Source organism: Canis lupus, chromosome 1 (genome assembly GCF_048164855.1).
Source record: "Canis lupus baileyi chromosome 1, mCanLup2.hap1, whole genome shotgun sequence".
NCBI lineage: Eukaryota > Metazoa > Chordata > Mammalia > Carnivora > Canidae > Canis > Canis lupus.
In genome coordinates, this window is record NC_132838.1 from 4,975,001 (window position 1) to 4,985,442 (window position 10,442).

Sequence of the window (10,442 nt, forward strand, 5' to 3'; positions counted from 1 at the left end):
GCGCCTTCCTCCGCGAGCCGGGAGTCTCCGAGCGCAACTTTCTCTCCCCCTCGCTCCTCGCTGCTCGGGGGTCGCGGCGAGCGGGCTCAGTGCGCGGGTCGCAGCTCCCTCATTGTGCGCCAGCGAGGCCGATCCAGGCTGTCCTTTCCTCGCGCACTTAGTCTAAGAGGAAGAAAGCAAACAAGACAGGAGTGAAGCCCCCGTACATACATGCGCCGGGGGGAGATGTCAGGCGCTGCTCCACCTTCCAAACAGTCACAGATCAAACAGTGTCACCGCCGGAGCGCCACTGGGTGCCTCGCGCTCCCCGCGGGCTCTGCCGCCGGGACCGCCGCTTCCTCCACTGCGAGATCTAATGCAAACACATTTTGATCATGGATTTTTGGCCGGTCTTGATCTTCCGACAGGAAAATTTTGAAAAATACACAAAAAGCACCCCCCCCCGAAAAAAAAAAAAGCCAACAACAACAAGAACCCGGAGAGTGTGTGCGGAGGGGCGAAGAGCGGACATTCACTGGGTGGGCGAGATGAGCGTGGACTGTCCCCCCCAAACTCCTGGGAGAGAGGGAGATGCACTCTCGCTCTCTTCTCTTTTCAGTGAAATATAACACACATTCGGATCGCAGAGCTTTCAGACAGTCTCAACTGATAGACAGACACATCGAGCTGCTTTTCCTGCTTCAGTTTTTACTCCTCCTCCTCTCGCCAACGTCACCCTGACAATTACAAATAGGTCTCTCACAAACCATACCTGTCAATCTTTTTAATTGCTTTGTTTTCTTTTTTTTTTCTTTCCGGAGCTAAACAATATGACACAAAAAAGAAATCTTAATACAGCATAACATAAAAGATTGCACGTTGGAGAAAGGCACTGAGGGGTTTGTTATTGTAATCCACTGGCTGATACCGGGTAAAACCCATGTGCTATAAGCCAAGTTAAGTAGACACTAGTTCCTGCAGATTTTTAAGCCTGTAAGTCCACCACCCCCACCCCCTTGAACATTCATACACACACACCCACGTGGACATAAACTATCCTTGGATGAGAATGTCCGACATTGGAGATGAAAATACCTGTGTCACTTTTGCAGCCTTACTGGGGGGGGGGGGGGGGCGGGTGTTAGGTTTGATCGGGGAGGGGCACTGCGTGGCTTTTTTATTTGGGTGATTCTAGGTTAAGTGTAAAACAGAGGGTTTTTTAAAGTTCAAACGTGTATACCTTTAACACAAATTTTAAAATGGGCTCAACTCATCATACAAAAATGTGGAAAATAATTGAATTTGGTCCCTCTATGAAAAGTAAATTGGTTAATTTGGTCGATATAGACAATTAAGGAGAAAACTGACATGAAGGAACGACAGATCCTTCTAGCTGGGTTATAAAATGAGCTCTTCATCCATAGTTGCAACGTCTCCAATTAAGTCCTTCGGCATCCCCACCTAGAAGTTTAAATGCTCGTGTGTTCTGAGAATTCGGCCCTCCAGTCTCCAATATACGTGCTCTCTCCCAGTGGGAAACCCGTAACAGTCTTGCAGAGGCTACTTAAAACATTCACGGAGAAGCACGAAATCTAGGCCAAAATAAATAAAATGGTTTAGTTGGTGCAACTTGCATGGGACAGACAGGCTGAGGGCAGGAGGCGCGGGCAGGGCGTTCCGGGAACCGGGGCCCAGGAGCCTGGGGCGCTGGCTGCCCGGGGTTCCCCGGGCGCCCCCGCCCCGCCTTCGGCGCTGGTGCGCGTGCCCCGGTGCCGGGGGCTCCCCGCGCGGCTCGGGGCCCCCGGCCGTGCCCCGCCGCCCGGGCCGCGCTCGGGGTTGATTCGTACCACCTTGCAAGGAAGTGAACGCTTCGCACGGGAAGGGGAGGTGCCTGCGCCGGCCGCCGGGCGCCGCGCCGCTCCGCTCCGAGGACGCCCGGGGCTGCCGCCGGCGCGGGGCCGCGGCGACCGCGGGACCCGAGGTTCCCCTCGCCGCCCCCCTCACCCTGTTAGAGGAGTCAAATCCGGCTTTGGGAGCGCGGGGAGGGTGGGGATATCCGGTGCCTCCCGGACGCCGGGAGAAAGGGGGAGGGCGGAGAGGATCCTCGGCCAGTCTGCGCCGAGCAGATTCAAACCAAAACAAAAAGATTAAAGGAGCAGCGGCCGGGGTGGGAGCGGTCCCCAGGCCGGGACCCCGGGCGTGGCGCGGCCGGGGCCCGCGGGGGCCGCGCGGACTGGCTGCGCGGCGCGGCGCGGCGGGCGGGCGGGGGGAGCCGAGCCCGTGCGGGGGGAGGGGAGTCGAGGGGAGCACGCGGGCCGGAGGAGGGGCGGACCCGCCCGCTGCGCCCGCCCGCCCGCCCGCAGGCGCCGAGCCGAGCCGAGCCGAGCGGCCCGGGGCTGGGCGCGACCCCGGCCGGCGGCGGCGCAGACAGCGGGCAGAGGCGCGGGCCATGCTGCGGCTGGCGCCCGCCGGGGCCCGAGCCATCGTGGACATGTCGTACGCCCGCCACTTCCTGGACTTCCAGGGCTCCGACATCCCCCGCGCCATGCAGAAGCTGGCGGTGACCCGGCTGAGCCCCAACTTCCGCGAGGCCGTCACCCTGCTCCGGGACTGCCCGGTGCCGCTCCCCGGGGACCGAGACCTCCTCGTCCGGAACCGGTGAGCCCGGCGCGCACCCCCCCCTCCCGGCCCGGCCCGGCCCGGCCCGGCCCGGCCCGCGCGGCGCCGCTCCCCGGCCGTCCCGGGCCGCCTGCGTCCCCACACGCCGGCGAGCGCTCGGGCGCACCGCCCGACTTGGCGAGATCCCGGGAAGTTGAACCCGCCGCCATCTGGCGAAGGCGAATGTGATGTGACTGTTGCTGGTGTGAATATCCGATGCCACCGAACGTCCTCATAACCGAGGGTTATTTTAATTTGGGATTCCCCTCCCCTCCCCCAGCCCTCCCTCCTCCCCCTCCCGCGCCCGAAATAAAACCGACGGGACCCAGAAGGGGAGGCTCCCCGCCCGGCCCACCCGCGCGCACCCTCGACTCCTGCGTTCCCGTATCTGTAGTGCGGACCGGGAGCGGGCTGGACACAAACTGCGACGTTTAGGTAACGTGCTTTGGAGGAAGGAGGCCGAGGACCGGGCTGGCTTTTCCTGCGCGCTCCAGGTTGGCAGCCGCCGCGCAATGGCGGAGCCTGTCGTTGGGTGTGTTGGTGTCCACCTCGCCGGTGTCGTCTGCGTGTTGTCAGTGCCGTGTGGCTGTTGTCTGTGCCCCAGAGCCCCCCGACAGGCGCGTGGCGCGTCCGGGGCGGCTGGGTCAGGGCCGGGGTGGGGGCATGGCTGCATTTGCCTGCGCGTTTTGCAGACCTTTGGGTGGCACTCGGGTGGTTGCCCTGCCTTGCACCGCCACACTCCCCACCTTAATGGGTCCACAGCTCACTAGTCTTTAGTACCTGGTGGAGCGCGGGAAGGAAAGGGACCTCATCCTGCGGGAGCCGTGCCCTCCGGTCTCCGGTCGCTGGGTGCCCTGGGGCTGCCTGACTTGCAGGCGGGGCGTCCCCCACCCCTCTCTCCCCTACGTTAGAGCAGGACTCGCCTGCCTGTTCAGGCGCATCGAGGGGTTCCCGTGTTGCGTGTTTCAGGCTAGAACACCCGATTGAAGGAAGTCGTGAGTTCTGAGTAACTATATTGTAAATTGTGTTCTGGACAGGACTGTGAGCCCCCCCCCCCGCCCCGCCCCGCAAAGAGTGAAAGGCAAAGCGTGCCCTCCCTAAGTTGGCTTGCTGCACCGTTTAATCCGTTTATTTTAGAGATTCGTATCAGCCTTCCAAAGACTGCAAAATGGAGTAATTCTGGTCATGATAAAAAAAAAAAAAAAAAAAAAAAACCTTTTGGAAACCTGTTGGAAAATGTAAAAAGTGAGGGAGCCAAGAGTGGGGCTGAGTGAAGCTGGCTCGGGGAGGGATGCAGAGTGACTTAGAAGGTGGATGTACGTCCTCCTCAAAGTTTTTGTGGGTGGAAACAGGGCTGCAAAGGTTAAAGCGCTAGAGCTGTTGAGAGAAGGACTTGCATCCCACCGAGTTCAAAAGAAGGAACACACGCAGAACACACGAGAGACACGAGTGATTTGCTGGAAGTTGAGATGAGAAGCAGGCTGAACAGCCTTCAGACCTTAACAAGCAAAAAGTTTTACATGGGCTGTTTTCTTGTGATTTTTCTCATTAGGTACACTGATCTAAAACACACACCACTGTTCCGACCAAATCCCTTTTAGAAAGCGGGTGTGAAATAAGGAGGGGGTGACCGAGGGGAGCAGGCAGGAGGAGGTGTGAAGTTAGAGCACGACCAGCAGCTGGGAGTGGGACCACCCGCCAGCGCTCACCGGGCAGGCTGCTCCCGCCGGGCACAACCCATGCCCGGCCTCTCAACCTGTGAAGTGCATCAAGTCCTCGGGGTGTCCTCCCCTCCTCTGTCCGGCTCCTCGCTTTCTCCTTCCCCGCCAGTGCCCGGGCGCCCCCTGTGTCAGGTCACCAGGGATGATCCCTGAATTTGGTGGTCAGGGTTCTGGAGCACCAGCTCTCCCACGTTTGAACTCATCAGTTTGGGTGGCTTTAGGATCCATGCCTGTCTTTTCCCTCCACATCTGCCAACAGTCCCTTTAACACAAATGGTATATTTATATGTACAACTTGACCTCTAACTTCCATGTTGAAGCCGACATCAGAAAATGGGGCCAGTTTTCTGCACGTTGAAAGGAGCTGAATCTTTGCATCCCCTTTCCCTACTCTGTGGAAAATCTGCTCCCATCCCCAAATTGTGAGATACTTTATACTTGGCAAATAGTGTCAGGGAGGTGACATTTTACAGATTAAAAAAAAAAAAAAAAAAACAGACTGCAAGTCTATTTACTGCAGGTTAGTTCATTTTAATCCTAGACCAAATCTCCCCCAGAACTGTGTTAATTGCATAAAAATTTTACGCAAGCACTTTTCATTTTTATCATCATAAAAATCTGCTCTGGAATGAATGGCAGAAGCACACATTCACTTTCTCGGAAAGATGTTTGGAAATTTTAACTGTGCTGCCTGACTTCTTGCAGTTGGATATTTGTACATCTCATTCCATCTTAACAGAAAATACAAATACAGAGAGGAAAGTGCTTTTAAGCCAGGCGTGGATTTAGGATAATCTTTCTTCCATTTAGGGAAAGTGTGAGAGGGGTGCATAAAATCCCTGCAGAACATGTAATTGGTGTTCCTTTATCCATGTCTCACATTCATACATCCGAGGACAACTTCACAAGCCCTCCCGAGGATGCCCAGCCCTCAGGAAGAAAAAGACACCCTCCGGTTAAGTCAGCTTGTGTGCTATTTTTAGCTTTTTTTCGAAGGATGGTGACACATTATTTCGTTTCCAAATATTTCTAACGATTTTCTGCTCAAGTGTAAGATAATGGAGCAAAGAGTTTGTAGGAATGGCAAAGAGTGGGTGGGGGATGGGGAAGGCGTTTTTGATAAACGGTTTGTTGCTCACGGGAGGGTAACAGCATTTCTGCTGAATCTCCAGGCCGAGATTTTCTTTGCTTTATTTTTCTTTCTTTTCTTTCTTTTTCTCATTTTTTTCCTTTCCTTTTCTTTCTTCTCTTTCTTTCTTTCCTTCTTTCTCTTTTCCTTTTTTAAAGAAAATCTGATCTGGACACTTTGTGCCCCAATGTTGAAGGCTCCGGACTTCACATTTTGTTTTTGTTCAAAGAAAGCATTTTCCGCCGTCTGCAGGACTGCCTGTTTCATCATAAACATGACGAAGGGGTTCCGCACTTTTTAGTATAAATAAAGCGGGCGCCTCTCGAAGGGTATATATTTGGGGGAAGCTCGCTCGGTCCGTTCTTTTTCCTGGGGTTCCTAGATTTTAGGCTCCCGCGTGGATCCTCCCGTCGGACTGCTGGAACCTTGCATTTACCAAGAGCATATATTTTAAATTAAAGAGGGCACAAGGAGAGTCTGGAAATGCACGGTTCTCCCAAGCGTGTCTTTCCTTTCTTTCTCCCGCTTGCTCCCTCGCATGTCCCCTGCTCCCCGACCCGGGCCCCTTCCCACGAGCCTGCCGCTCTTGAACTTGTGTCCCGAGGAGCGAGAGGCGCTGGCGCCGGGCCCTCCCGCAGCCCTCCCGAAGCCCAGGTAAGGGTGCAGGCGCAAGGGCGGTCGCGGATCCCCACCTGCTGCGGCGGCCGCGGGGGTCCACGCGGGGGTCCGAGACCCGGGTCGCTCCAGGGGCCCGGAGACCCTGACGGGGCGAGCGGGACAGCCCGAGGCTGGGGCCAGCAGCCCGAGATCCTTCACCGACGACGCAGGCAATTTGGAAGACGGCACGGCGGGGGGCGGTGGGAGGGGGAGACGCGAAAACGGGGTGCGCGTGAGGCCAGGGGCGCGGGCCGGGTCGCTCCTGTGGCCGCTGCGCCCCAGCGCGCCCTGTGCTCGGGGACCCCCGCCCCCCCCAGCTTGGCCGCCACTGGGTCCCAGCTGCCTGGGTGCGCCCAGCCGACCCCGCCGGGGCTTGGGAGGCCGAGGTCACGGTCACCGGCCCCTCCTCCCCGGCGCCCGCTGGCCCGGCCCCAGCCCCGAGTCCGAGTCCTCGGTCCGGCCTCTCCGGTGGCGGTGGCGGTGGCGGTGGCGGTGGCGGTGGCGAGGCCGCGCACCTCCGAGGGGAAGACGGCTCCAGAAGGGCCTCAGGCGCGCGCAGGCCGCCCGGGTTGCACGCGAGGGCGGCCAGGGAGGCGCAGAGCGGTCGGCAGCCTGGACGGGGCGCGCCCGGCCCTGCGAGCCTCCCTCCTGCGCCCCAGCGCCGCCGCCTCCACCGCAAGGGCTCATTTGCTTGTTTTGAGCGAAGCCCGGTGGTAAACTCGCTGCGGCCGGTCAGCTGCAGGCACCCCAGCTCCTCGCGGAGCCCACCCCCTCTCCACTTGCCCTCCCCCCTTCCGCGCCCCGCTTGTGCCCTCTCCCCTCCACTTTTCTCCGGAGTGCCCTGCTTGGTTTCCTCACCTCTCCCCGGGGATGGCAAACCACGGGGGGAGGGGGGGAGCACGTAACTCCAGCAGTTCCCCCCTCCACGAGGCGCGCTCCTGAGAGGTGGGGGGACCCTGGGGGCCAGCTGCCGCGGGGGCGTCCCCTTGGGTGCAAGGCAGGGGTGCCCTCTGAGGAAGGGCCTCTCCAGCTGGGACTAAGGCTGGAAGGGTTAATTGTGGGCCAAGAGACCAGAGCAGCGGTAGGGCCTCCGTCCCCCACCTCTGGAGCAAACCACCATCACTTCCAGCCCACCCCTCCTTGGACTTGGCTTCGAGGCCTAGAGCAGGGGCTCGGGAGGCCAGATGCTCTAGCGGGGCGCTGCCCTGGCGCCTTCGGTGAAGTCCAGAGGCATGCTCTGAGAAGCTGGCGCTTCCCAAAAAGACCAAACCTTGAGAACTATGCAAATGTAAAGGGAAGATAGCAGCCCCCCCCCCCCCCAAACAGAGCGTAAGCATCCTGGTCTGAAATCCCAAATGAAAAGCCAGCAAAAATCGTTTTTCCTACTTTGCATGATTGCGTTATCATCGATGGCTACGGAATTCTGTAGTGTTATTGAGGCTGTGTGCTGTGCTAACTTCTGAAAGCAGCTTGACATGCCCCAAAGAAATTGTTTCCTTTCTTATTTCTACAATATGTAGAGAGCTTTCAGTATTGTAGATATACAGGGGGCATGATCATAAGGGAGCATTTATAAGTGCAAAGTGTTATCTGTGATACAGTGGAAGTGGATCCTTGCACAGGGGAATTTTGGTTTTATTAAGTTAAATTAAAAGTGAATTATTTTTAAAATGACCTACTTCCCAGCTTTCCTCCTGCCACCAGATACCACCATCTTTTCATGCCATTACAGGTGGAAATGACATTTTTAGGGTCCTCCATTATGTGTCTAAGCCACCTCCTGACATTTTTTAGCAGACGCCTTCTTTTTTTTTCCTTGGGTATCAGGATATTTTTGTTATGAGGTATACCGAGATGAAAAAAAGCTGGTAAAAATACCGACCTCGCAATTAAATTGACTCTGGATACCAAAGTGAAAATAATCATCTGGTATTAATCAAGTTATGTCTCTGCTTCTTGTTGAGGAAAAATATAGTGACGATTTGCTTTCCTTTTCATCTGAAAAGGACTCTAAGATGTTGAATGTTCCATAAAAATCTCTACCCTTATGAAACAATTTTTGTTCAATTAATCAAAATGCATATTTTCATGCTGGACATAGTTACATCAGAAAGAAAATTTGCTGCGGCCACTCTAACAGTGTTTTAAACAACCCTGCAGTAACATATAACAACCGATGACCTTGCACATTGCGTCAATCTTCAATAATATCATTGTCATTACTGTTATTATCCAAAGTGTTAAATTGTTGCCAGAATCAATACAAGTCTACTTCTTTTAATATATTTTATCTGACTGTTGTTTTTAACATCTTTGTTAACAGGCCAATTAATTTCCAACTCAGAGGTCCAGTGAAGTTTATGTATAAGAGGGCTTCCTGACTTTTTTTTTAATGGTTTATTTCTGCTTTTGAAAGAAAGGGAAGGAAAATAAATAGCGTGTGAACTAAAAACCTTGATATTTAAAGTGGTATGAAATTATCACTAACCTGATTAAAAAAATAAAATATACCAAAACTCTGATTGCAAATACTTGCGTAACTTCTTTTTTTTCAACTGAGTATCAGCACTGATCCTTTTTGTTGTTGTTGTTGTTAATTTTACCAGGATAGACAGCTTAGCCACCCATCCACAGTCACTGGAATTAGAGGGATTTTTCTAAATGGAGTATCAGGGCCTTGATGAAAGGAACATATTAATATATGTGTGTGTTTGTTTTCTTCTAGATTTGTCGGTGTTAATGCATCTGACATCAACTATTCAGCTGGCCGATACGACCCTTCAGTCAAGACCCCCTTTGATGTAGGTTTTGAAGGTGTGGGAGAGGTGGTGGCCTTAGGCCTCTCTGCTAGTGCCAGGTACACTGTGGGCCAAGCTGTGGCATACATGGCACCCGGCTCTTTTGCTGAGTATACTGTGGTGCCTGCGAGTGCCGCAGCTCCGGTGCCCTCCGTGAAACCTGAGTATGTCACCCTGCCAGTAAGTGGTACCACCGCATATATCAGCCTCAACGAGCTCGGAGGACTGTCAGAAGGGAAAAAAGTTCTGGTGACAGCAGCAGCTGGGGGGACAGGCCAGTTTGCTGTGCAGCTTGCAAAGAAGGCCAAGTGCCATGTTATTGGAACCTGCTCTTCTGACAAAAAGTCTGCTTTTCTGAAATCGATTGGCTGTGATCGTCCCATCAACTATCACACTGAGCATGTCAGTACTGTCCTGAAGCAGGAGTACCCCACAGGTGTCGATGTGGTGTATGAATCCGTCGGGGGAGCCATGTTTGACTTGGCCGTAGATGCCTTAGCTATCAAAGGGCGCTTGATAGTAATTGGGTTTGTCTCTGGCTACCAAACTCCTACTGGCCTTTCGCCTGTGAAAGCAGGAACATTACCAGCCAAACTGCTGAAGAAATCTGCCAGCGTCCAGGGCTTCTTCTTGAACCATTCCCTTTCTAAGTATCAAGCAGCCATGGACCACTTGCTCAAGATGTATGCGGGTGGAGACCTGGTTTGTGAGGTGGACCTCGGAGATCTGTCTGTGGAGGGCAGGTTTCGTGGCCTGGAGTCTGTATTCCGGGCTGTTGATTATATGTACATGGGAAAAAACACTGGAAAAATTGTAGTTGAATTACCTCGCTCTGTCAACAGTAAGCTGTGAAAACAGAACAATGACATAAATCAAAGGAGAAAGAAAATGGGCACTTTATTCCTCAGAATTACTCAAATCGAGTGATTTGTAGGTGGTTCATGGATATAATATTTCTTGAAACAAAAGTAAGGTGTTAATGAATAAGTTTCTCTTTCTCTTTCTTTTTTCTTTTTCCCCTCCCTTGAAAAAAATGCTAATAAAAACTTCTCTCAATGGCTCAGAGGTAAAACCGTTATATTCAATTCTTTGGTCATGGACAGTCTCATTCCACATTTTATTGTTCCAGGGAATTAAATTAATTCCTGATGCAAGATCTGATCAAATCAGTATGTCTTCAGCTTGATGAGATTTTAAAATCAGTCTTGAAAATAGTTCACAAATTCTTTTACTTTGGGAGACAGTTTGGTTCATCCGCTAATGAGCAGTTAGTAAATGGGAGATATAGCAGAAAGATAGCCATGTATTTTCAGAGTCTATATTCCCAGGAAATGGCCCTTCCTTTTCTATCAATCACCAACTACCTACCTAGAAATTTGGAGGAATTATCCCAAAACCTTGACTTTATTAGATCATTAGAAAAACGACAGAGTCAACACAGACCTATTTTTTTTTAAATATCTGTTAGTAAATGCTTTATGCACAATTATCCCGGTGAGG

General features: G+C 53.3%; 1 protein-coding gene and 1 long non-coding RNA gene across 4 annotated transcripts in view; one reads left to right on the forward strand and one right to left on the reverse strand.

Annotated features, from left to right (window-relative positions):
* The window catches only part of LOC140630062 (uncharacterized), a 2,288-nt gene extending 95 nt beyond the window's left edge, over nucleotides 1-2,193 (reverse strand). The window contains exons 1-4 of one of the 3 annotated variants that reach the window (XR_012027869.1): nucleotides 1,827-2,193; nucleotides 1,348-1,571; nucleotides 752-800; nucleotides 1-162 (exon numbers count right to left, since the gene is read on the reverse strand). The exon at nucleotides 1-162 is cut by the window's left edge and continues 95 nt beyond it. This is a non-coding gene — a long non-coding RNA (uncharacterized lncRNA). The remainder of the gene's footprint in view (nucleotides 163-751; nucleotides 801-1,347; nucleotides 1,572-1,826) is intronic. The other 2 variants (XR_012027868.1, XR_012027866.1) reach the window with 2 other exon arrangements.
* A 164-nt stretch (nucleotides 2,194-2,357) lies between these two features.
* PTGR3 (prostaglandin reductase 3) lies at nucleotides 2,358-10,014 on the forward strand. The gene is made up of 2 exons (XM_072819629.1): nucleotides 2,358-2,637; nucleotides 8,870-10,014. Exons 1-2 carry the CDS (start codon nucleotides 2,429-2,431, stop codon nucleotides 9,792-9,794), a joined length of 1,134 nt encoding a protein of 377 aa, XP_072675730.1. The 5' UTR covers nucleotides 2,358-2,428; the 3' UTR covers nucleotides 9,795-10,014.
* Nucleotides 10,015-10,442: the final 428 nt, after the last annotated feature.

Coding starts and splice junctions, on each gene's coding strand:
- PTGR3 (XM_072819629.1), top strand. CDS start 2,429: ATGCTGCGGCTGGCGCCCGCCGGGGCCCGAGCCATCGTGGACATGTCG. Junction 2,638..8,869: donor GACCTCCTCGTCCGGAACCG/GTGAGCCCGGCG, acceptor GTTTTCTTCTAG/ATTTGTCGGTGTTAATGCAT.